This window comes from Calypte anna, chromosome 4A (assembly GCF_003957555.1).
Source record: "Calypte anna isolate BGI_N300 chromosome 4A, bCalAnn1_v1.p, whole genome shotgun sequence".
NCBI classification, from domain to species: Eukaryota; Metazoa; Chordata; class Aves; order Apodiformes; family Trochilidae; genus Calypte; species Calypte anna.
Genome location: NC_044248.1, coordinates 2,981,364 through 3,006,953, shown reverse-complemented (window position 1 = coordinate 3,006,953; position 25,590 = coordinate 2,981,364). Strand labels below are relative to the sequence as shown.

The window sequence follows — 25,590 nt, the reverse complement described above, 5'->3', positions numbered from 1 at the left end:
ATTTGTTCAAGTGTGCTGAGGCACCATCATATCATGGAATGGTTTGGGTGGGAAGGGACCTTAAAGCTCATCCAGTCCCAGCCCCCTGCATGGGCAGGGACACCTCCCACCAGCCCAGGTTGCTCCAAGCCCCATCCAGCCTGGACTTGGACACTGCCAGGGATGGGGCAGCCACAGCTTCCTTGGGCAACCTGGGCCAGGGGCTCAGCACCCTCAAATTAAAGAATTTCTTCCTCATGTCCAACATAAATCTCCCCTCTTCCACTTTGAAACCATTTCCCTTTGTCCTCTCATTCCACCCCCATGTCCAAAGCCCTCCCCCAGCTTTCTTGCAGCCCCTTCAGATACTGGAAGGTTGCTCTGAGCTCACCTGGGAGCCTCCTCTTCTCCAGGCTGAACAACCCCAACTTCATCTCAGCTCTCAGTGCATTCTCTCTGGACATCTCCCCTGTTTCTCTCAACTCACTTGAGTTTAACCTGATCTTTCCTCCAGAACTCTTGCTGTTATTACTTTGCCAGTCAGTCAAGCCTGGAACATGGTTAATTCTACACATCTCCATCATCTGACCCATAAAATGCCCTTTGCAGTAGCTTTTAAGGTTCAGCTCTTTATATTCTTGCAGCTCAAAACTTATCAGTGCTCAGCTCTAAAGTGATCATTAAATACACCTTTGATTCCACTTGTGGCCAGTGCATGTCCCTCATAGCATGGCCATCCCACATCCATCATACTGTGTTGTTTCTCCTGCTGCCATGCAAGAAAGGGAAACTTGGAGCCCAGAAACCCCAGATTGGGAGCCTCAAACTGGTGTGCAGATCCTTCTGGTGCTCTGCAGCAATAACAGAAGTACTCTTGAGCTCAAGAAGTCCTGAGATACAAGTGTTTGAGAAGCTTCAGAGTTAACAGTGAGCCTGCGTGCTTCTCTGAGTATCCAAGGCTTCTTTCTTGCTCAGTAACTCTGTAAAATTTCCTCTGTTTTTCAGGATATTCACCTTGTACAGCAAATCTTTGCCCCTGGACCTGGCGTGTCGTGTCTGGGACGTCTTCTGCCGTGATGGGGAAGAGTTCCTGTTCCGTACAGCCCTGGGAATACTAAAACTTTTTGAAGATATTTTGACCAAAATGGACTTCATTCATATAGCCCAGTTTCTAACAAAGCTACCAGAGGACTTGCCTTCAGAAGAATTCTTCACATCTATTGCTACCATTCAGATGCAAAGCAGAAACAAAAAGTGGGCTCAGGTAAAGAGGGTGTTGGTCTTTGAGAGCAGGGGGTGACACTGTACTCCTGAGAACAGGGGTTGGCAACACCTAGAAGCACTCTTAGCAGTGTTTGGGTTGTACAGGTGGGCAGGGCAATGCAGCTTACTCCATGCTTTTAGTATACATTCAGGTGAGTGGGTTCCCTGAGATTTATCTTCCCTGGAGAGGGAGACCTCAGTTAAAATTGAAATGTTGGGTGGAGTTGGTGAAGTATTATGTGACCATGATAATATATATAATTACAAAGGCTGCTAGCAGCATTACAACTTGGTATCTAAAAGCAGAAGTCCACTCTTTTGGAGAAGATGAAAATTTTTCAGTACACATGATCATAGAGAGGTGACTCTGACACTTTGCTCTGGTAAGACCTCACCTGGAGGGCTGCATCCAGCTCTGGAGCCCTCAACACAGGAAGGACATGGACCTGGTGGAGCAGGTCCAGGGGAGGGATATGAAAATTATCAGGGAGCTGGAACACCTCTTCTGTGAAAACAGGCTGAGGGAGCTGGGGGTGTTCAAGCTGGGGGAAGAAAAGGTTCCAGGGAGACCTAACAGTGACCTTCCAGTGTCTGAAGGGGCTGCAGGAAGACTGAGAGGGACCTGGAGTGATAGGATGAGGGGCAGTGGTTTTAAATTAGAGAAGAGTGGATTTAGATTGGATGTCAGGAACAAGTTCTGTCCCATGAGGGCAGTGGAACCATGGCCCAGGTTGCCCAGGGAGGGGGTTGAGGCCTCATCCCTGGAGATGTTCAAGGTGAGGCTTGAGGAGGCTCTGAGCAACCTGATCTGGGTGAGGGTGTCCCTGATACTGCAGGGGTTGGACTGGGTGACCCTGAGAGGTCCCTTCCAACCCAAATTATTATAGGATTCTATAATCATGCAGTCATTACCTTAATATCCTAGGAGATCCAGTTTTTCTACTCTGGGGCTGTAAAGAAGTGCCTGCAACTCTTGTCTTCTTTACTGGAATCCAGCACTGAGGCCTTTGCTTCCAAAAGTGCATTTTCATCACTTATTCCAACTAAATTCCAGAAAAATGATGGCAGTGTGTCACCTGAGTGGGGAAACTGTGAAGTGGCTGCTAACAGCCACGATCCTGGAGAGCAGGTGACATGTACTCCATGGCACTTGGAATGAGGATCCTGGAGACCAGGTGACATGTACTCCATGGCACTTGGGATGAGGATCCCCTCTCAGACTTGTTGCTTCCAAAAAAGACATAAGCAGAGCTGGAAGCAGTGATGTGCTCTAGAGAAGCACCACTCAGTGCTGGGGTAATTTGGGTTTGAACTCTCAGATGATGTCTCACTGCTCAGGCTGTTCACTTGCTGTGGTTTTTAGGCTGTCCCTTTATCTTGAGAGTCCTAGAAGCGTGGAATCAAGGTTGGAAAAGACCTCTAAGATCATGGAGTCAAACCCTACAGCCCCTAACCACTAAACCATCCATTGTAGCTCTTCAATTGCAACTTCCCCTCAGCCACCATCCTTTAATTGTGCCAGACTTGCATAATCTGGGTGCAGATCTGGGCTCCAGAAGTGTGTGTTGGGAAGAGACTGAGTTTACACCTTTGTTAAATCCATTTGTAGCTCCCATGCCACAAAAGTTACAAGAGACCCATAGAGAGGTTCTTGTAATTTGGTTGCATTTAAAAGTTAAAATAGTATTGCTTGGGGATAATTAAATTAAAAATTCTTTTAATTGAGTCACTTATTAAATAGAATGCTTTTTTTTTCTTCCTCCTTCTTTGCAATGTCCAGATCCTGGCTGCTCTGCAGAAGGATAACAGGGAAATGGAGAAAGGAAGCCCTTCCCTCAAACGTTGAACCTCTTCTTGCCTCCAGTCACTCCTGGGAGAAAAGAGCTACAGTGGCAAAAGTACTGAGTACTCTTTGAGCCTGCAAATCAAAGTGTTATTTCAAGAGTTTTGTTCAGTAGTAGGATAACCAGAAACGGGAGAGAATCAAAAAGAGAGGGAGGGAAAAAAAACAAACCAAAGGAAGGCAGGAAATATTGGAATAAAGCCCTTAGAAGTGAAACCTAGGCTTAGTCTTAAACTTCTCTTGGAATGAGTGTTTGTTGTGGACAGCATTACATGTTTTGTACTTCTGAAGAGGGCAGGGAAAGTAAACAACATTACAGGGATATTTTTTTTCAGTGGTGTTTTTCTTCCATGATTTAAAACAAGTGGGCATTCAACAATGTTGGTTGCTTTGAAAGCTGCTCCATGGTTTCATTCTTAGGCAGGATATGTTTCCCATACCCATAGCTGGATCTGGATTTTAAATAACTGGTGCTGGAATTTATAGTTCCATGATATAAGGACCATTTCTCTAGAAATGCTTCATGTTTTCTAGGCTGTGGGTCCCATTTACCAAAGAAATCATGTAGACATAGAACCACATTCCATTCTGTAATAAGAAGTGGAAAGTAAACTTGGAAGAGAATTCATGCTAGCAGTGCAAAAACCAATTATTCTTCAAGATGCTTTGGAAATTTATCTTTCCAATCTTGATGCATAAGGAAAAAGTTCTCTTAATCAGACTTGGATTCCAAGCTCACCCTGGGGGGTTCTGGTATTAAGCTGGCATCACCTCCCAGCTGTACTGTCTGTCCTCTCTTTAAAGCCGGGCTCTACTAAATATATACTACTACTAAATGTTTGTTTCTATGTCTCCCTCTCCTGGGGCAGAGCCATTTCAGGGTGTTCCTGCCAACTCCAGCCACACTGATGAAGCTGTGGGCTGAGCAGATAAAAAAATCCCTTTTCCCCATTTCTCAGTTCATCATTACTTTAAACCCAGCTCTGCTTACTGGCAAAAACTGGAAGAAGGGTGTAGGGAGTTAAGGAGAAATGGTGTTAAGGCAACTTTGCTGCTGGAAAGGTTCTGGGGCATCTCCTGGAGGTGCTGCTGCCACAGAGGGAAAATGTTACGTGGAGCTGATCTGTCATGACAAGGGGGGAAATTTACTGGGCCAGATTAATACCATCAGGGTGAGTACAAGCTGCCATTTCCTGGCCTTTTATCCAGCCTGTAACACCTGGGAGCAAGAGAGGGCAAAGTGTGGTGGTTGGATTCTGTTCTGCAGCTGAGATCCCCTCTGCATTCAGGTGTTGAGCTGTAAATCCTGAGTGCCTCTGATTTACAGGAATCTCTGTCCTGTAGGTTAAGGTGTCAGAGCTGGTGTTTAAATAATGCCCAGCTTGAAAAGGGAAATTAACTGAAGCAATATTTGCATTAACTGTAAACAGGTGTTACTGAATCCTTTAGCTGTATGGTAGCTGGTTCCCCACTGCTCTTCTCTCTGGTTTAGGCTGATTATTTTGGCACTGTCTGAGTTTAAAAAAAAAAAAAAAAGAGAATAATAGTTGCTGCTCAACTCCACATCCAGCATCAAGGACTGTGAGACATAAAATAATGTCCTTTAGTACAAACCTTGTTTCTGCAAGGGTTAGTTGGACTGGAATACTAAAAAGAGAGGAAGATTCCCTGGTAAGTGAGGACTCACAGTCCCTTTTTAGAAGATGTGTAATGCAAATTTTGCAGCTCTCAAGTCAGATACCTCATTGGCCTCTTTTCCTGTCCACTTTGTGTACCTGGCATCATGGCTGTGTTTTTCTCTTGGACATCTTCATTCCTCCACCAGACTTCTAGGTCATCACTTACTGAAAACAGACATCAAGATGTTGATAGAAAAGATGTGCTAGTTCTCCCAGAGTTTGGGATAGCTTTGGCCCTTCGGTGACCAGTACTTGGTTGTGACGTTGCTTTGAAGTGCAATAGAAAGCTTGGAAGGTCAGTAAATGGTTTTTTAATAGTTCTTTTTCTACTACTACAACAAATATGCCTTTCCATGAAGGATACGAGAGGCCTACCATCTGAAAACATTTGCACTATGCTTTTAAGTGGTTTATTAAACACACTTTTTCCTCAATAGACATTTTTAGGTGGTACTGTAACTGGCTTTTTAAGTCTTCACTGCAACTGGGTTTGTGTTTCCTTTTAAACCAAGTCTCCAAGCCTGGCTCATTTGTCTGGTTAACACATGTTCTCTAGCCAGTAGCTGGTTTTGTAGCCATTGACAGCCTCTTCTCCTTTTTCTCTTCTCAGTATGATGTTGAATGTAAGAGTGAAAATGGACATAGTTGTGGGGAAAAGGCCTGCTGCAACCCTTGTGCACTGTTTGTTACCTGCAACTGTAATTACTTGGTTCTGTGATTTGATCTTTCTGTTCTCAGAAGATGTATATATTTTCTAAATGATTGCTCTGTGTATATAAAGGTCTGTTCTTTAATGAAGAAAAGCAATGCAATAAGGAGCTTTGCACAGTTTGTTTTCAAACAAAATGCATTTGGGAAAAAAAAAAAAAAAAAGAGAGAAAATAAATAACCTGCCTAAAGATGCAGTTGTTTCCACTTCTCAATAACTTGATTTGAAGGTGATGCTTGAATTTTGATAAAACCAGAGTTGAGTAGAAAGGGCAGAGAATTACTTGCCACTGGAGCATAAAATCTCTTTAATTAGCTACTAAAAAATCTGTTAATATTCAGGGATTTTGACAATTTTCTTGTTCAGGTGCTTGAGAGTATCTGTAACAAGATGCATGAGATTTTCCTTTGTGGAGCAAGCTTCCCCTTCAAGCAAACTTTATTTTCTTCACTGGCTTAAGGAAAAACAGAAAAATGCTGCAATACATCAAAAAGCTGCAGCTCCCACCATCCATGCAGCAGATCAGAGGAACCAGAGAGCTTCAGCCAGGTTTGGAATTCTGTACAACCTGCACTTTATAAAAAAGCAACTTCAGTCAGCAATCAATCATCAATGTTGTTTCATCTGGTAAAGAATTTCATTTTGGGGGGGAAAAAACCCCAAAAAGGTACCTTGCAACAGCTTCTTTTTGAATGTTAAACTAGAATGACATACAGAGAGCTGTTGAGACATCTCCTGTACATCACCTTTAAATTGGGTTTATGTAGTTACTAAGTTTGTTTTGTTTAATCTGTGTATCTACCTGGAACTTTTTTCACCTGTAAATACATGGTTTTGTTAAATAAAGTCATGTAAAGTTACCTTAATCACCTCTTGTCTGGATAATGAAGAAATGAAAAATTGAAATACCTGTCTCTTTCTCCACAGGCTCCTCTAGCAAGTAGGAATCCTCAGTTCTCAGGGAATATACAATCAACTTCATTTGCACCTTAAATTTTTGCCTTCTCCAGCTATCAAAACCCAGAGAAATGAGAGACATCTGAGATTAACCTCTTGCACACCTACAAACCAACACCTGTAGACAGTTAAAGGAGGAGAAGAGAAAGTAAAAGCTTTGTTTGTTCTAAGCCACAACCAGTGGAAAACTTGCCCTGGCAGGAATTTGTAAGCAGTGAAAAAGAGGTAAAAGAACTTCTCAGGGAGGTGGACTGCTGATCATCCAGAATTATGTGTGAAGCTGTGTTGGGTGCCACTCTTTGAGTAGAAGAAGACCTTATTTTTGGTCATCAGGCTTCAGATGAAAGGTACTAATTGAGGTTTGGGGTATTTTTTAGTGGCTGGCAGTTACCCTCTTCAGAACCAGCAGGTGGAGGCAGATCTGATGCTGCCTGAAAGGTTTTGAGTATTATTTATGTGTGTGATGTCTCTTCATGGAGACAAAAAGAGTCCTTGAGTTGTATGCAGGACAAGAGCCTGCACAGCTCCACTGTGCTCATGCAGGAGTTTTGAAAAACTATAAAGAACTTAAAATAATTGAATTTTTACTGCATGAGGGCAGTAAGAGTGAGAAATTAATGACCTTGCACTGTGACAAAAGAACAAGTTTGAAACCCTCAGTAGTAATTATGGTTTGGCTTTGGAATATCCAGGCAATTCAGCAAATGTAGTTCAGAGATGATTTAAAAGGAAGGTGTGAGCCAGTCCTAGAAGGGTTTTTACATCAGTTTGTCTACTTATCCTCATATAAAATACTTCTGCAATTTGTGTGCTCTGCATATTTTGCAACTTATTTTGCAGCTAGAACCAAATACAGCTCTGCACTATGGTCCCACTGGGTGCAGTTCCCAGCTGTGGGTGGAAAAACTAAAAGATTCTACTGGGATGGGGCTTCTTTCCTGCAAATTTAGTCACTGAACACCTAAATCTGTGCCTTTAATATCAAACTTTAACTTCTAAAAAGTGAGACTGAAGATTGCTGTCTGTCTAAGCAAAGGAATGGTATCAGACTTGGAAATGAAGAATTAGGTGGGTAGGATTGATGAGGTAACATCTGTTGCTGGTGGTCTGTAAGATCCCCCAGAAGTGCTGGTTTTTGGGGTTTTTTTTGTTACAGACAGGCACATGTCTGATGTTCCATTCACAATCAGCACTGTCTGCTCTGTGCACTGCATGCACTGCATGCACAATACTGACACATCCCTGAGAAATGGCTTTTTGAGGAGTCTCTAATGGATCAGGAACTGGCCTGGCTCAGGAAGAGCGTGGCCAGCAGGTCCAGGGAAGGGATTCTGCCCCTGTGCTCAGCTCTGGTGAGGCCACAGCTTGAGTCCTGGGTCCAGTTCTGGGCCCCTCAGCTCAAGAAGGAGATTGAGGTGCTGGAGCAGGTCCAAAGATGTGGAGAGTTGGGCTGATCCCAATGGGATGAGGTTCAACATTCCAAGTGCTGGGTCCTGCACTTTGGCCACAACAACCCCATGGGGAGCTCCAGGCTGGGCACAGAGTGGCAGAAAGGGACCTGGGAGTCTGGATTGCCAGGAAGCTGAACAGGAGCCAGCAGTGTGCCCAGGTGGCCAAGAAGGCCAATGGCATCCTGGCCTGGATCAGGAACAGCGTGGCCAGCAGGTCCAGGGAAGGGATTCTGCCCCTGTGCTCAGCCCTGGGGAGGCCACAGCTTGAGTCCTGTGTCCAGTTCTGGGCCCCTCAGGAAGTTCAGGAAGGAGATTGAGGTGCTGGAGCAGGTCCAGAGAAGAGCAAGGAGGCTGTGAAGGGATCCAGCAGAATTCCTGTGAGGAAGGGCTGAGGGAGCTGGGGGTGTTGAGGCTGGAGAAGAGGAGGCTCAGGGGAGACCTCATCACTCTCTCCAACTCCCTGAAAGGAGGTTGGAGCCAGGGGGGGGTTGGGCTCTTTTCCCAGGCAACTCTCAGCAAGACAAGAGGGCACAAAGGGTCTCAAGTTGTGCCAGGGGAGGTTTAGGTTGGAGATGAGAAAGAATTTCTTTCTGGAGAGGGTGATCAGGCATTGGAATGGGCTGCCCAGGGAAGTAGTGGATTCTCCGTGTCTGGAGATATTTCCAAAGAGCCTGGATGTGGCACTGAGTGCCATGGGCTGGGAACTGCAGCGGGAGTGGATCAAGGGTTGGACTTGATGATCTCTGAGGTCCCTTCCAACCCAGCCAATTCTAGGATTCTATTCCTCAGGACTTAGGGGGGGAAAAAAAAGGCATATTAAAAATCAGAGCTGCAGACCAGTCCTTAGTTTATTTCTTTTGTGTGCCTTCTTTCCTGCAGTCATCCCCAGCAAGCAAAGAGGCATTGGCTTGCTTGATTTTATTCCGAAGCTCCCTACAGGAGAGGATCAGCCCAGCATGGTGACGTTTCACTGCTTCCAGCTGCTGACTCAGCAGCTCTGCAGCATCCACCTTTGCCTCCAAGTCCCGGAGCAGAACCTCCTTCCCCAGCAAGCCACACTTCTGCTGCAGTGCCAGGTTCTCTCTCCTCAGTCTCTCTCTGCTCTGCCTGGTTTTGCTCAGAACCTCTCTCTTCTCTGACAAGGTGGTCTCAATGCCCACCAGTTCAGCCTTTCTGCCTTCGTTTTCAGCCTCCACAAACTGGAGTTTCTCCCTGAACTGGCTGAGGATGTTCACTGTGTCTGAGACTTTCTTTTTGAGCTTCAGGATCTCATCACTGAGCTCGTCAATCTTCTCACTGTGTCTCTGGTTCTCTTTCTTCATGTTCTCCAGGTCCATAACGTGCTGATGCTCTGACAGCTCTCCCTGAGCTTTCCAGAGGGTTTCAAGGCTCTGGATTTCATTACTCAGCTTGATGTTTTCCACACGGACCTAGGAGAAATAAAAAGGAATATAATAGAATAAAGTAGAGTAATAGACATAAAATAGAATAATAGAATAGGAATAAAATAATAGGATAGGAATAAAATAATAGGATAGGAATAAAAGAGAATAATAGAAATAAAACAATAGAGTAAAAATAAAACAATGGAAATAAAATAGAATAGAATAGAAATAAAATAGAATAATAGAATAGAAATAAAATAGAGTAGGAATAAAATAATAGAATAGGAATAAAAGAATAGAAAAATAAAATAATAGAATAGAAATAAAATAATTGAATAGAAATAAAATAATTTAATAGAAATAAAAGAACAGGAATAAAATAATAGAATAGGAATAAAATAATAGAATAGGAATAAAATAAAACAACAGAATAGAAAAAAAATAGAATAATAGAATAGAAATAAATAGAATAGAAATAAAATAGAGTAATAGAAATAAAATAGAGTAAAAATAAAACAATAGAAATAAAATAGAGTAGAATAGAAATAGAATAGAATAGAAATAAAATAGAATAATAAAATAGAAATAAAATAGAATAATAAAATAGAAATAAAATAGAAATAATAGAATAGAAATAGAAATAATAGAATAGAAAGAAAACCACAGAACAGAAATGAAATAGAATAATAGACTAGAAATAGAATAATAGAATAGAAATAAAAGAATAATTTGGATTTTTTTTTTTAACTCCTGCCTTGCCAGGGAAGCAGCACTGCTCTTTGAAGTAAGTGATGATGAAGTTTTAAGGGGAGAAAAGTGTTGCATGGCTTCTCTTGTTTAAAAAGCAGCTTTTAGGGGATGCCAGTGCTCTAAGTGGTGGGGACACTGGGGATCTTTACATGAGGGTTCCTCAGTGACGGGACAGATGGGACCCGACCCTCACCTCCCGCACTCGCTGTTCTTTCTCCTCCTCCTTGGCCAGGATGCGCTCCAGCACCTCCATCCCTGCGCTCCTTCTCCTCCGGCCCATGCAGAGCAGGCTCAGCTCCTTTTTCCTGGCCTGGAGGGAATCCCAGAGAGCCCGAGCCCGGGCTTCCCGCTCCTCCGCCTCCTTCCTCCGGCTCTCCTCCCTCTCCCTGCAGATCTCCGCCTCCCTCTCCCTCCTCTCCCACACCTCCCGCAGCCTCAGCAGGGTCTGCCCGTACAGCTCCTGGCCCGGACCGCCCTTCGCAGGCCCCCGGCCCCTCGGCAGCCTCAGCAGCTCCCGCAGCCGCATCTGGAGCCGGGCACTGGCCTGGCGCAGCCGCTCCCGTTCGCTCGCCAGCTCCCGCTGCTCCTCCAGCAGCTGCTCCCGCTCCAGACGAACCGACTCGGGCTCCTCTTCCTCCTCTTCCTCCTTCTTCTCCTCCTCCTTCTTCTCCGCCTCCTCTCCGCTCCTCCTCTCGGGTCCAGCCGGGGGGACTGGAGGCTCTTCAGCCCCAGCCGCAGGAGGGGACTCGCTCGCCGCCGCCGCCTCCTCCGGACCGGTACCGGACGATGAGGAAGCCTCCGCCACCACCGGTTCCGACAGCTCCTCGGCCGCCGCCTCCTCAGACCCCGGCGGCTTCATCTCCTCCACTCCCGGTTCCTCTGGCTCGCAGGGCTCCTGGGCTTCTGGCGGCTCCATCTCTTCGGGCTTCTCGGATCCAGGTGGCTTCATCTCCCCGGGCTCGCAGGACTCCTGCTCCTCGGGTCCCGGGGGCTTCACCTCTTCGGGCTCCTTGGGTCCCGGAGGCTTCACCTCTTCGGGCTCCTCGGGTCCCGGAGGCTTCACCTCTTCGGGCTCCTCGGGTCCCGGAGGCTTCAGCTCCTCGGCCTTCTCGGGTTCCGGAGGCTTCACATCTTCGGGTTCCGGAGGCTTCATCTCTTCGGGCTCCTGGGGCCCTGGCGGCTCCATCTCCTCGGGTCCCGGCTCCTCCGGCCCCGGCGATTCCTCAGGTCTCGGCCCCGTCGGCACAGCCGACCCCAGTTCCGCTGGCTCCCCGGGCCCTTCTATCTCCCCGGGTCCTTCAGGCTCCCCGGGCCCCGGCGACTCTCCTGGGGCACCCATGTTCAGCTCCTGCGGCCCCCCGGTGCCCTCCATCCCCGGCTGCTCGGTCCCCGGCCCTCCCTCCGCCTCCTCCATGCCGGGGCTGCTCCCCGCTTCCCGCGTTGCCCGGGCAACGGGACCCGGCTCCGCGGCCCCGCCCCTCTCCCCGTGCCTCCAGCCGGGCCACGCCCCCTGTCCCCTCACCCCACCACTCAGCGACGGCGCCGCTTCGAGTCTCTCCTCCGATTGGCCGTGGGGAAGGCAGAGAAATCCCTACCGGCCAATCCGAGCCGCTCCTTCCTTTTAATACCCCCCGCGCTCAGGCTCTTCGCTCTCATTGGCCAGCGCTCCCAGAGGAGGGGGCCGATCTTTCCTTACTCATTGGCCGCTCTCCCCGCGGCTCCGCCCCTCAGGCGCGCTGCCATTGGCCGCGTCCCCCCGGGGGGGCGTGTCGGCGCGCGCGCGGTGCCGCCGGGGCGGTCGGGCGGGCGGGGTAAGATGGCGGAACTGGGGAAGAAGTACTGCGTGTACTGCCTGGCCGAGGTCAGCTCCCTGCGCTTCCGCTGCACCGACTGCGCCGACATCGAGCTCTGCCCCGACTGCTTCTCGGCCGGCGCCGAGATCGGGCCCCACCGCCGATGGCACGGCTACCAGCTGGTGGACGGAGGCCGCTTCACCCTCTGGGGAGCCGAGGCCGAGGGCGGCTGGAGCAGCCGGGAGGAGCAGCTGCTGCTGGACGCCATCGAGCAGTTCGGCTTCGGCAACTGGGTAAGGGCGGAGGGGTCCTGACAGGACCCACGGCGGGGTGTGCCTACCGGGGGGGTGGGCTCCGTGCGGGGCTTGGGGGGAGGTCTGTGCCGGGGATGTTGTGGGCTCCGTGCTGGGGAGATGGTGGGGATGTGGGGGCTTTGGGGTGGGGTCTGTGCCGGGGATGTGGTGGGCTCTGGGTGGGCTTTGGGGTGGGCTCTATGCCGGGGATGTGGTGGGGTCTAGGGGGGCTTTGGGGTGAGGTCTGTGCCGGGGATGTGGTGGGGATGTTGTGGGCTCCGTTCTGGGGATCTGTGGTGGGGATGTGGTGGGCTCCGTAGGGGCTTTGGGGTGAGGTCTGTGCTGGGGATGTGGTGGGGATCTGGTGGGCTCCGTGCTGGGGATGTGGTGAGGATGTGGTGGGCTCTGTGGCGGGGATCTGGTGGGCTCCATGGGGTCTTTGGGGTGAGGTCTGTGCCGGGGATGTGGTGGGCTCCGTGCTGAGGATCTGTGGTGGGGATGTGGTGGACTCTGTGGGGGCTTTGGGGTGATGTTTGTGCCGGGGATGTGGTGGGCTTGGGGTGCGCTCCATGGTAGAGCTGTGGTGGGCTCCGTGGTGGGGGTGATGTGGGCTCCGTAGGGGCTTTGGGGTGCGCTCTGTGCTGGGGATCTGGTGGGCTCCGTGGTGGGGAGCTGTAGGGGGCTCCATGGGGACCTTGGGGTGTGCTCTGTGGTGGGAATGTGATGGGCTCTGTAGAGGGGATCTGGCGGGGACATAGTGGGCTCCGTGCTGGGGAGCTGCTGGGGAGCTGGTGGGCTCCGTGGCGGGGGTGTGGTGGGCTCTGTGGGGGCCTGGGGGTGCGCTCTGTGCTGGGGATCTGGGTGGGGGTGATGTGGGCTCCGTGGCAGCCTTGGGGTGCGCTCTGTGCCAGGGATGTGGTGGCTCTGTGGTGAGGATCTAGTGGGCTTGGGGTGTGCTCCGTGGTGGAAACGTGGTGGGCTCCATGGCGGGGTTGTAGTGGGTTCCGTGGTGGGGCTGTGGTGGGGGTGTGGTGGGCTCTATGGGGGCCTTGGGATGAGGTCTGTGCCTGGGATGTGGGTGGGGATCTGGTGGGCTCCGTGCTGGGGAGCTGGGGGGGATGTGGTGGAGGTGGTGTGGGCTCCGTGGCAGGGATGATTGTGGGTTCCATGGTGGGGGTGTGGTGGGCTCTGTGGTGGGCTTGGGATATGCTCTGCGCCGGGGATCTGGTAGGCAATGTGGTGAGGATCTGGGGGGCATCATGGTGGGGTGGTGATGGGCTCTGTGCAGGGCTTGGGGTGTGCTCTGTGGTGGGGACGTGGAGGGCTCTGTGCTGGGGATGTGGTGGGCTCCATGGTGGGGCTGTGGCAGGGACATGGTGGGCTCCATGGCAGGGGTGTGGTGGGCTCTGTGAGGGCATTGGGGTGCAGTCTGTGCCGGGGATGTGGTGGGCTCTGTGGTGAGGATCTGGTGGGGACATGGTGGGGATCTGACAGGCTTGGGGTGTGCTCTGTGGTGGGGATCTGGTGGGTTCCACGGTGGGGCTGTGGCAGGGACATGGTAGGCTCCATGGCAGGGGTGTGGTGGGCTCTGTGAGGGCCTTGGGGTGCAGTCTGTGCCGGGGATGTAGTGGGCTCCATGGTGAGGATCTGGTGGGTGCCATGGTGGTGACATGGTGGGGATCTGATGGGCTTGGGGTGTGCTCCATGGTGGGTTCCATGGTGGGGCTGTGACGGGCTCCGTGCTGGTCCAAGGAGCTCTGAAGGCTGCTGGGTGCTGTCACTGCCTGAAGCTCCCCCCTGTGCCTTCCCCCCCTCCCTGTCACCCCTCTCCTCTCTGCCTCTTCTCAGCCTTTGGGCTTCTCCTTCACCGGGTCAGAGCTGGACACTTGTTGCTCACTGTCCCTGTCAGGTGCTTCCAGGATGGTTGTTAAGGAAAAGCAGTAAAAAGCATCACTCCTCCTTGCTCAGTTCTCTTTTTTGTTTGTTTCTTTCTTTCTTTTCATTACACACAAAGAAAGTTTTTCCTTTTCAAAATGTTCAAAGCTTATTGATTGTTTTAGTTCTTAAATAACTGGGAAAGAGTAAATCCTGCCTCAGTGCAAATCTCTCTCTGCATTGCTCTGGAAGTACCTCAGTGTAAACCAGCAGAACCCAAAAAACTTTGTGATCTGGGGCTGGCCTGGGACTTGCAAAGCTCCCTAGTGTGGTGGCTTTTCCAGGCAGTGATGGATTCTTGGGAATCACCACGTGGATCCAGTGTCTCCGTGGTGTTCTGTACCTAGAGGATGCAACAGGTCACCTTAGGAACATTCCTGGTGTTCCCTTTGTGGCTCGGGTGCCACTTGGAGATACGGATCTGGGCTGCAAACACTGGAGAAGTTGAGGAGCAGGGAAATCAGGAGCAGACATCACTCCGTAGAGGTAACAGGAATCAGCTCATCACCACTCCTTGTTTTCTGTTTAGGAGGACATGGCTGCTCACGTGGGAGCATCCCGAAGCCCTCAGGAGGTGATGGAGCACTACGTCAGCATGTACATCCACGGCAACCTGGGCAAAGCCTGCATCCCTGACACCATCCCCAACAGGGTGACAGATCACACCTGTCCCAGCGGAGGCCCCTTGTCCCCCAGCCTCACCACCCCCCTGCCACCTCTGGACATCTCGGTGGCCGAGCAGCAGCAGTTGGGTTACATGCCCCTGAGGGATGACTATGAGATCGAGTACGACCAAGATGCAGAGACCCTGATCAGTGGCCTCTCCGTCAACTACGACGACGACGACGTGGAGATCGAGTTGAAAAGGGCTCACGTGGACATGTACGTGAGGAAGCTGAAGGAGAGGCAGAGGAGGAAGAACATCGCCCGGGACTACAACTTGGTGCCTGCCTTCCTGGGGAAGGATAAGAAGGACAAGGAGAAAACCCCGAAACGGAAGATCACCAAGGAGGAAAAGGAGCTGAGGCTGAAGTTGAGGCCTCTCTACCAGTTCATGTCATGCAAGGAGTTTGAAGACTTCTTCGAGAACATGCACAAGGAGAGGATCCTCCGAGCCAAGATCAGGGAGCTGCAGCGGTACCGGCGGAACGGGATCACCAAAATGGAGGAGTCGGCGGAGTACGAGGCGGCCAGGCACAAGAGGGAAAAGAGGAAGGAGAACAAGAACATAGCCAGCTCCAAGAGAGGGAAGGAAGATGGTAAAGAAGGGGAATTTGCTGCCATTGAGAACCTGCCTGGCTTCGAGCTGCTGTCGGACAGGGAAAAGGTTCTGTGCAGCTCCCTGAACCTGAGCCCGGCACGTTACGTGACTGTCAAAACCATCATCATTAAAGACCACCTCCAAAAGAGACAGGGAATTCCTTCCAAGAGTCGCCTCCCCAGCTACCTAGATAAGGTACTGAAGAAAAGGATTTTAAACTTTCTAACAGAAAGTGGTTGGATATCCAGGGATGCTTCATGAAACTCAGCTTCAAAAAGCACATAGCGGAGGCACGGGGTGGCCTTGAGGACTCCGTTACCTTTCCTTCCCTCCCCAAAGATCCAGAAATTATGGCACTGCAACAAAAGCAAAAAGGAAATCTGTAAACCCCCACAGTATTCATGATCCCCAGTTCAAACAGACTTTTGGATCATGGGAAACACTGCTTTGTGAAACTCCTCCAGTGGAATTTCACTGCTTTTTGGTACCTGATTGCAACAGATTTCTTCCGTGTGAACTCACGTCCAGTAGTCCCTGAGTAGCTACTTCCTACTCTTGGACAAATGATTATCAGTGTAATCCTTGCTTTTCATTGAAGGTGAGAGAGTTTTAATTTGCTGAAAACTTTCTTCTCCCTCTGTTTTGTGGGGTTTGTTTTCCTTTTTGGTGTAATGCTGGCAGCAAAGTGAAGCTTACAGAAGCCCTGAGCTCAGGAGCACGGCGAGCAGGGATTTTTGTGACCCTTGCTAAGCTTTCAGAACATCTTCCTTAGGAACTGCAGCCAAGGTGCTGGGGTGAGGGTTTCTGTGGAGAGCACAGCAGGGATAAGCCATGGCAGGGTGTGGAAGGAAAGAAATGTGGTAGGTGAGATGCCTTCAGGTGCTTGTGCTGTGGGAAGGGTTCTTAAAGAGCTCTCTTGACACCCAGCTGATCCAGACACAGCTTTGAGTCTGTGCTGAAAGGCACCTCACTGAAGCCTCAGTGTTAAATAATTCTAGCAAAGTTGCAGATGTGGTGCTCTGTCCCAGAGCAGGGGTCAGCACTAGTGAGAAGTGGCTGATTTGGGCCAGAAATGGGGTCTGGGAAAAAAAAAGCAGTGAATTGTCTTGTGGTTGGGAACCTCAGGCAGCTAAATCCCCGTTTCCTCTTGTGCAGGGAGCCTCCTTCATGGTGTCTGAAACTTCTGAGCTGGTGTGGGCTGAAGAGCTGCTGCCTTATGAGTTTGATTGGGGGGAAGGGGGAAAGGGAGTGAGATTTTCAAACTGGGAGTGATGACTGAGGTTGGTTTTTAAAGACCAGGAGGAACACAGATGGGGTCAGAATGCACAGCTCGGGTCCTCTGAGCTGTACATGAAGCCATTGCAGGGCTGTAACTGCACACACCTTGAAAGGTCCCAGAGTAAACACCCTGAAATTACTGACATGAGCACCTAGCAGAAACACCTGATCCATCAGCAGGATCTGGTTAAGGGAGAGAAATGTTGAAGGAGGAAGACTAGGAAAGATTTTTCTTTTTTTTTTTTTTTATGCACATTTCATCCTTAAATTCCTGTGCTGTATTTAACAAATGAGTAAGAAGTGGTGGATTGAAGATGTCACAGTGTTCCTTGTGCCTAAACCTCTCTCCTGGGGGTGTCCAGAGCAGGAGGCTGTGGCTGGAGGCCAGGTGAACGGGTCCTGTGGAGTGCAGGCACTGGAGATGTCATCCTGGTGTGATGGTTTGGGCTGTAGTCAGTGAGGATACCACAGAAATCCTAAACCATTATTAATCCTGCAACTGGGAGAAGGATACTGCTCAGAACTGGGTTTTACTTAATCTATCCAGCATTACCAAAATAGTGATACCAGTGAGTTTGGAATAAAAGGGTACAATTAAAATGCCAGCATTTCTAAGGAAGAAAGAACCAAAACTCTAGTGCCTTTTTCTTTTTTGAGCTTGTGATCTTAACATCCCTTCCAAAAAAAAAGGTAAGGGCTGTGTCCTCTTGGATGTAATACTTGGTTTGGCTTACCTGTAAGTGACTTTTTGTGGAATCCTGGAGACAGAACTGTCTCTCCTCAGCAGCAGTGGCCCTGACTGCAACGTGCTGAGTAGCTTTAAGAACCATTTCCACCCCTATACGCACAGACAAACACCACCCAAGTTCATCAGGTGTAAAACCTTGGTTATATTCTGTCCTGGCCTTGTGGGAAGCAAGCTCAGCCTTTCTTTCTAGTATTGTAGTTATGCAATTTGGTTCTTCCTCTAATTTGTTACCAAACTGCCATCATCATGCACACCAGGACTGACACCGTTCTGGAGCCTCAACTCTGCACATAGCTGGGAGTTTACAAGAATTGGTTTATGTTTTGTTTTGTTTGATTTTTCTCAAATCAGATTTTTATATTTCTACAGTGTTTTGGCACGTCCAAGTCTAACTGAAGCAATAGTCTAAAGCCCATCATGAAAAAAACCACAAACCCTAGGCACCAATGAGTCATTTAAAGTGTGAAGTGAACTCTGCATTTACACTTCATAGCTCCTCAGTTCCTCAGCACCCCTTCAAAATGTTTCTTTGGTGCTAGACATAACTTATTGAACATCAGAGTGAATGTAAAATAAAGTATTTTTAATGTATGAAATATGGATATCAATATTTATTTTCTACTTGCTAGCAAATTCCAGGTTGTAAATGTTTGCTGTAGCAAATCCCTTGTCCCTTGGGAAGGGCTTCCCTAGAAGCAATGTCTCAGCTATGCTTTGCTTTTTATTTTAAAGGTGACTTGCACTAGAGGATGCTGCTGTTCCATGTTTTCAGATGGAACTCATTTAGTCTAAGCATTCCTTTGTTATAAGCTGCTGGTTTGGTTTAGCTGTTTAAGCTGAGATGCAGTTGTCTTAATCCAGCAACTTCCTAGAGCTGTGCTGCTTTTCTTCTGTGCTGAAGGGGCTGGAAAAAAAACAAAAAAACAACACAGCTAAGAGCTCTTCAACTTGTACCTTGTGCTGATCTGGAAGTGCTTCCTTTCTGTACAAACAGCCTTCATGTTGCTGTTGAAAAGGTGGTGTGTTTGCTTCATGCTTTTCTGATTTTTGAGCTATTGGTAGTACCTGTCTTAACAGCACTGATATAAGCTATGAATAAAATGAGGCTCCATAAGCTGTCCCAAACCCTGACCTCCTGCTCCAGGCAGCAGTGAGTCTGGTTTCATGCTGATGTTTACTGGGAGCAGCCCAGTCCCAGCCATGTCCTACAGGAAGATTGGCTCAGTAGCTGAGAAAGGAGCATCACCTCCAGCCCAGCTGCCCCAGGCAGTGCAGAAGGGGCTTGTGAGTGAGCAGTTTGGGTTCAGAGCCTCTGCTGCATCCCTGGGAGCAGCTGCAGGAGGTTTGCAGGAGGCTTTGGACCAGGAGCTGCCTTGTTAATCACACCCAGGAAGCACCCAGTGTGGTGGCTGCATCGAATTTCTTTGTGACTCCTTCCTTAGCCTTTTGATTTATTCTCTCTTCTTGCAAAGTGGTTTTTTTTGTTTGTTTTTTTTCTCTTTTTTTCTTTTTTTTTGCATGTGCCCCAGTTGCTCTTAAGTGATGACACATGAATACTGTGAAGGAAGGCACCTGGTGAGCCTGTCCTGCTCCTCAGCTGCTTCCTGAAAGGGAATGTTGCACTGGTTTGTACTGGTGCAGCTGTGCCAGACACACCACTGCCTGTGCTGGAACCATGTAAAACTTAACTGATGTTGTGCACACTCAGCATTTTACTAGGTTTTTTTGCATTGTATATTGGTAAATAAACTTGTATGAAAGTTTCTTCCCATGACTGATTTAATGGCAGCTCAGCCTGTGTGAGGAAGGGAATGCTGCCTCAGGTCTTGGCAGGAATAACTGGAGATGTGTTTGAGCTGAGTGATGGGTGGAGAGGTGTTCATGAGGTGGCTGTAGCAGAGTTGGGGTTGTTGTTAGGCTGAAATTTGGTTTCTTGGTTCTTTGGTGGCTCCAGTGCTGCTTTTCTGCTGGGTGGCACAGGTGGTTTGAGCTCTCAGGAAAGACTGGAAGGGCTGAGGAACAGGAACTGCTTAAAGGAGTTACTCAGCTTTACAGATGCTACATTTGAGCCTTGTGCTGAGCATTTACTGATAACTTGTGTTTAACAACACCCAAAATGAAGTTAGAGAGTCCAAAAATGAGAGTTTGTGTGAGGCACTAGGAAGCTCATTGACCAAGTCTTGTTCTACTGAGGAAGAAACTCCTTTGTTTTAATTGCCCTGCAGGAAAAATGTCCCTACTAATGAAGTGATTACCAGATTTGGTTTAGATTACTAGATTTAGGTTTTACTTGGTGCACATGACAGTTCTTAAGAGGGATATCAGTCCCTTAATGGTTTGTAAGTTGATCATGGCTTCCACTCCAAGTGCAACAGAAGTTTCTTAGGTTACTTCCAAGTTCTACTTGAATACATGGAATCTCCCTATTTTTTTTCCCCTGTAGTTTGACACTCGGTCTTTCCACTTTGATCCTTGTGCTTGATTAGTTACAAAAAAAAAATAAATTCAACACTGTAGTTGTCTTCTCACATGCACCAAAAATTGCTTACTGCCAAAGCATTGATTTTCTTCTAGGAGTTGAGACAGAAAGAGTGAATCCTGAACCACAACTAAACCACACAGTATTCCCAGTTAACTGCCTGATTCCCATGGGAAACCAGCACTGGGAGTGAGGGGGATCAAGGAATCACCTCTTATCATTAGCAGCTCAGCTGTTCAGTGAGCTGCTGGCAGCCCTGCATCTGAACCCAAAGAAATAACCATCACCACTTGACCTTGAGGTAAAAAGCTCCTTAATCCCAGACAACTAAAAGCAAGGGGGAAAAATTCAAAGTATTTACTGTTTCCCAGGTCCTAGTAACATGCAGAGCTTTGCAGTTTCTGCCCTGTGTGTTCAGTGTGTGGCAGAGGGCAGGTGCTCTGCCAGCTGTGCCATTTGCCCCCTGCTGCCCACTCCTCTCTGGGTGAGCAGAGAAATGCAGGACAAAACATTCAGTTCATCTTTGAGATTGTATTTTAGGCTGGTGGTGAGGGACAGGGAGCAGGCAGACAGGGCAAGAGGGAAGAGCTGTGTTGCAACTTAGGATCCAAGCTGAGTAAATGCAAGAAATGGAGATGAAACTAAGTTCACATCTTTAGTTTTGTTCGTTTGAGCCACTTAGATGCAATTTCTGTACTTCTAGAAGACAATATATACCAGACTCTCAGCTACTCAACATCCTGGGGGGTATTCTGGCTTCCAGCAGGGTTGTGACTCCAGTTTGCATAACAAACTGGTTGTAAAGCTTGGAACTGACAAGACTATTGAAATTGTTTAAACCAATTTATACAATATTAAATTAAAAAATCCAGAGATAGGATAAATTCTATTGGTTCTTCAATGCCATACAAGTATTAGATGGTTTTCTTCAATCAACATTGCTACAGAACAAAAAAAGGATTGCACAATTACAAAAAGAGAGTAGTCTGCTTTCCATTGCCTTTCATTTACAGCTCAGAATTCACAAAAGTTTCCATTTCACTCAGAGAAGCTGTTTCTGAAGAGTCAAAAAAGGGCATTTATCACAGCAGGGGGTCAGAGATGATGGATGCTTACAGAAAATGGGTTCTTTACACTACTTCACCCACTTCTCAAGTGTTTAGATTCTACAAAAAGGAAGAGTCTAAACCCCTGTTTGGATTTTCCATCTACACACAGTGATAGATATGAAAATTGCCATTTTTTTTTTTTTTTGTGAGCCTTTAGTTCCAATTTAATGCAACAACTGTAAAAAAAAATCCTATTTAACCTAAAGCATCAGAGGGCTTAATGGCTCCTGAATATCACAGTTAAGAAGAGAGCTTCCACAACAGTGATATCACTTCATTTTCCTGGGGAGACCTCACAGAGTTCATTTAAACCTCTCGGAGGGGAGGAAGGGGGCAGAGGAAGGAGGAAAGCAGGGTGTCAAGAGAAAAACCATCCAGGTGTTTAATAACTGCATGGCATTTTTGGAAATCCTCAGAGCAAGCAGCTAAGCTTCTTTCACCACCCCCACCAGGGCAGGCCTCAGCGTGCGGCCGTGCAGCTTGTAGCCAATTTTGGATACTAAAGCAATGGTGCCAGGCTCCTTCCCTTCCATGGGAGTGTGGAACAAGGCTTCGTGTTCATAGGGATCAAACTTGGCTCCCACAGGATCCAGTCTGTGCAAGCCATGTTTTTTAAAGACTTTCTGGATCTGTACTTCTGTCATCACGAGACCTTCGTACAAGCTCTTCAGGTGAGGGTTGTCGTCCTTAATTTCTTCTTTTGGGATACTTTCTGTGGCTTTCTCCAAAATGTCTGCAACTTCCAGTAAGTCCTTACAGAAGCTCTGAATCCCTAGAAAGAAAGAGAAGGGAGAAGGGGATGAGTCTCCTGAGAGAAATGTTCAAAAAGCCCCAAACTCCTACAGCAATAATTTGGACTCTTGCAGATTTTTACACCACCATCATGTGGTGTAAAACTCTGAGATGAGATTCCTTCCCAATTACATTTGAGGGATGTCCTTCCCAATTATATTTGAGGATACAGATGAAAGTTATGGCTTTAGCAGAATGGAAGAGTTATTCAAATATAAAAGGTTTAAAAAAAAAATCAATAAAACAACCACCCCAGGAAACCCAAACCAAATGAGAACAAATGAAGCAAACCAGAAGGAAAAGGCTCCTGGTTAATTTTCTATTTTGAGACCAAAGTGTGTGAAAAAGGCAAACTTCAGGCTCCACATCTGATTTTAAATCCCCTGGAGCAGTACATATTGTTGGAAATCAGATACCAAACGTAAAGAAAATGTCAAGTTGTTGACTTATTGTTAATAAATTAAAGAATTTCTTTCTAATGCATAACCTCAATCTCACCTCTTCAAGTTTTTAATGGTTTCAAACTGGAAGAGGGGAGATTTAGGTCAGACATGAGGAAGAAATTCTTTAATTTGAGGGTGCTGAGCCCCTGGCCCAGGTTGCCCAAGGAAGCTGTGGCTGCCCCATCCCTGGCAGTGTCCAAGTCCAGGTTGGATGGGGCTTGGAGCAACCTGGGCTGGTGGGAGGTGTCCCTGCCCATGCAGGGGGTTGGGACTGGATGAGCTTTAAGGTCCCTTCCAGCCCAAACCATTCTGGGATTCTGTGACTTTTAAGAGATTATTATAATTCCAGTTCAAACCTCTCTGCCTCAAAACATGTTTTTTTTAAAGCAGTAACAAAACCACTGGGAAATTCCAACTTGTCCAACCCGTGGCTCAATTTCTAAGCTTTTAATTTCATGCTACTGCTCCTGGGTCTGCTGAGCATGCACCAGAGGAGCCTCCACTGACCGTACAGCTTGGCCTCTTCTACCAGTTTCTGGCTCCTTTGCCTCACGTTCTCTACATCTGCCAGGGCTCGTTTGTACTTGTCCTGAGGGAGAAAAATGGAGAGGAGAGGTTTCATCCCTGCTGCCTGGGCATTTCACAGGAATTCACACCAGCACATGGAACAGAAACCAGCAGTTAAACAGCTCCACCACCACCTAAAGAGTGATCTGCAGACAAAATGCCCACAGTGTGCTCCCTACCAGGGCAGAGAGAGAAGTGAGGGGAGAGAAATAAAATGGATTTCCAGACTCTCAGTGTCTGTCTGTTAACAGATGAGCTGGAAGAAAATTTTAACCCTGGTTTTATGAATCAAAAGATTTCTCTTCTTCTTCTGTGACTTCACAGAAAGCCTTCAGCAGCCAGAAGATATTTTGACACTGTGGCAAATGAGACTCAACCCAGCCAGGACTTTCAAACCACCTTTTGTTTTGTTTTTCTCTTTCCATACATTGTTTTTCTCTTTCCATAGCACCACAGTGCCCTCCAGTTTCTTCAAGCTTAACCTGACCAGCAGAGCAGTTGGCTACAAAGCTTTAGTCCACTCCTAGCAGATGGCCATCCAGCAGCAGAGTTCATGAACTGAAGTTGAGTGCTTTCCCATCCCACCCAGAGCTTCCCTCTCCATATATTTGGCTGTCACATGCTGGGGAAGAAATCCCAAGAGAGAAAAGCCAACAAGTGGCCTGAGGAGCCACCCTGGGTAGCCAGTGGCCAGTGCTGTCAACCAAAATGTTAAATGGCATCTTGGGGTTTGTCCTTCAGTGCTTTGGGAAGGGCAACAGAAATGAAACTCAATCCACTTATGATTCTAGAGAAGGTTCTGGGCTCCAAATCCCCCAAAAATGCTCTATTTAACTTTCTGGATGAGTCCTTTCTCCATAACACCTTTGATGAAGCCACATCTCTCAGGACAGAGGGGAAAATGCAAGATCTATTATTCCAGAGAGAGGGAAAGTGAGGCTTCAGCCTGGGGTTTGAAGGGCAAACCAACAGAGAAGGTTGGGAACTCCCCTTTCCCAAGCAGGTGATCAGTTACCAGGACAGAAAAACCAAGCACCATTAACCTCCACCTCTGGAAAAGTCAGCAGCTGTTTTTTTGAGGAAAACCTGCTCTGGGTGCACAGAAATACACCAAAGACACACTCACACCCTTAAAGGAGCTTCCAGATATCTCTCCACTGAAGTGAACAGAATAAAAACTCAGCCAAAAAAAAAAAATTCAGAGAAGTCCAAGTCCATCCAGAGATCAGAATTAAAACTATCCAGAATCTTCCTTTTCTACTCAGGTCCTGCAGCAACTCAACTCTTCAGTTTGAATGAAATTATCAAATTACAAGGTTTTATTGCACAACTAAGCAGCAGCCACAAAACCCTGTCCAGAATGTGCAGAAAACCCAGAATGAATACTCTTAGCTATGCAGTTTGGGCAGGCATGCAACCTGATGACCAAAAGACACACTTACAGTCACTTCTTTTAGTTGTTCTTCCAGCTTGGCCTTTTCTTCAGTCAAAACTTTTTCAGGAGAGTTGGATTCAACTTTCTGTTCATTTTGGCTCTGGCTCTGGTCCTCCTCTAAGTTCTGGCCAGTGTTTTTCTGTTGTGTTGCTACACAGAGCAGTCTTGGAGAAGTCCTGAAGCAAAAACAATGGACAATACTCATCAGTTCCTGCTTTGTAAGACACCAGCTTTTTCTGAACATACTGGACACTTCATCTGACACATCAGTGTCTACAATTCTCACACCAAAGCCCAAATTAATGCAAGTTAGAGATCTGTGTAAACTGTTTGTTAAAAAGAACCTTTCACCAGCAGTAACTGACCTCAGCCCATCTACCTTCAACCAGTGGGCAGCAGCTTTTAAGTGCCCATTACATCCACTTTAAAGTATTGCAGTACTTTTTAGGGGAATATAAGATTTAGAGGAATATAAGATTTTTCTCAGCACACCACTCTTACCAAGAAACACATTTATTAATTTCATCCCTGGAGGTGTTCAAGGAGGAGGCTCTGAGCAACCTGATCTGCTTGAGGGTGTCCCTGATACTCTAGGGGGTTGGACTGAGTGACCTTTAGAGATTCCTTCCAACCCATACTGTGATTCTATTTTTTATTCTCTATATGATGCAATCACCTGCAGCAGCCTCCCAGCAGACACCTCCTGCCAGACAGCACCAGCAAACCACCCCGTGTGTCACTGTCACTGTCACACCCGGAGCAGGACAGGCTCCAGGAAAAAACGCCTCCTGATCCCTTCCCAACGCTTCCCTGCCCACCGCAGCATCAACACCAGCCCTCAGGGCCCTGCCCGACACCTCCGGACCGGGCCGGGAAGGCCCCGCCGCGCCTGCCCGGGCTGCGGGGGAAGGGACAGCCTGGAAAAGAGCGGGGGAGAGGGTGCGGGGCCGGCTGCGGGAAGTTTCTCCCCGGCTGCGGGAAGTTTCTCCCCGGCGTAAAGCCGCGGGGTCACTCGGGGAAGGAGGGTGAGGGGGGGGGGGTGAAGCAGCACGGAGGGGTTGGGCCCCGCTCTCCTCTTGGCCCGGCCCATGAAGGATCGGGACGCGGATCGGTCCTGAAACGCCCTGGTCCAGGCCAGGCGGTTCGTCGCGGCGCGATGCTCACCTCAGGGAGAAGCTCAGGAGCGGGAACCGCGGGCGCAGCGCGCCCCGCACACACTGGGCCACGGCCGCCATGGCGCCTTCCTTCCCACACACCGCCTCGCCCCGCCCCTCCGCCCCGCCGCCGCCAATCAGCGAGCTGGGAGGCTGAGAGTGACGTGGGCGCGGACCAATCAGCGAGGCGATGAGGACGTCGGGCTCAAGGGTGGAGCGCCGGGAGGACATTTTGTGCGGGAGGGAGGGAGGAGGGAAGGGGCGGCGGCAGCGGCTCCGGGAACGGC

General features: G+C 48.4%; 4 protein-coding genes across 6 annotated transcripts in view; 2 read left to right on the top strand and 2 right to left on the bottom strand.

Annotated features, from left to right (window-relative positions):
- The window catches only part of TBC1D14 (TBC1 domain family member 14), a 60,410-nt gene extending 54,078 nt beyond the window's left edge, over positions 1-6,332 (top strand). For all 3 annotated transcript variants that reach the window (XM_030449897.1, XM_030449898.1, XM_030449899.1), the window contains 2 exons: positions 985-1,243; positions 3,023-6,332. In XM_030449897.1, the coding sequence (XP_030305757.1) occupies positions 985-1,243; positions 3,023-3,088 (325 nt within the window). In that variant the 3' untranslated portion in view covers positions 3,089-6,332. The remainder of the gene's footprint in view (positions 1-984; positions 1,244-3,022) is intronic.
- Positions 6,333-8,729: 2,397 nt separating this feature from the next.
- CCDC96 (coiled-coil domain containing 96) lies at positions 8,730-11,430 on the bottom strand. Its single transcript, XM_030449931.1, has 2 exons — positions 10,210-11,430; positions 8,730-9,311 (listed from the first exon to the last, which is right to left on the bottom strand). The coding sequence occupies exons 1-2, from the start codon at positions 11,428-11,430 to the stop codon at positions 8,730-8,732; spliced, it is 1,803 nt and encodes a 600-aa protein (XP_030305791.1).
- Positions 11,431-11,830: 400 nt separating this feature from the next.
- Positions 11,831-18,248, top strand: TADA2B (transcriptional adaptor 2B). Its single transcript, XM_030450053.1, has 2 exons — positions 11,831-12,102; positions 14,567-18,248. The coding sequence occupies exons 1-2, from the start codon at positions 11,833-11,835 to the stop codon at positions 15,557-15,559; spliced, it is 1,263 nt and encodes a 420-aa protein (XP_030305913.1). The 5' UTR covers positions 11,831-11,832; the 3' UTR covers positions 15,560-18,248.
- A 2,209-nt stretch (positions 18,249-20,457) lies between these two features.
- GRPEL1 (GrpE like 1, mitochondrial) lies at positions 20,458-25,549 on the bottom strand. Its single transcript, XM_030450054.1, has 4 exons — positions 25,314-25,549; positions 24,157-24,325; positions 22,655-22,736; positions 20,458-21,684 (listed from the first exon to the last, which is right to left on the bottom strand). The coding sequence occupies exons 1-4, from the start codon at positions 25,532-25,534 to the stop codon at positions 21,338-21,340; spliced, it is 819 nt and encodes a 272-aa protein (XP_030305914.1). The 5' UTR covers positions 25,535-25,549; the 3' UTR covers positions 20,458-21,337.
- Positions 25,550-25,590: the final 41 nt, after the last annotated feature.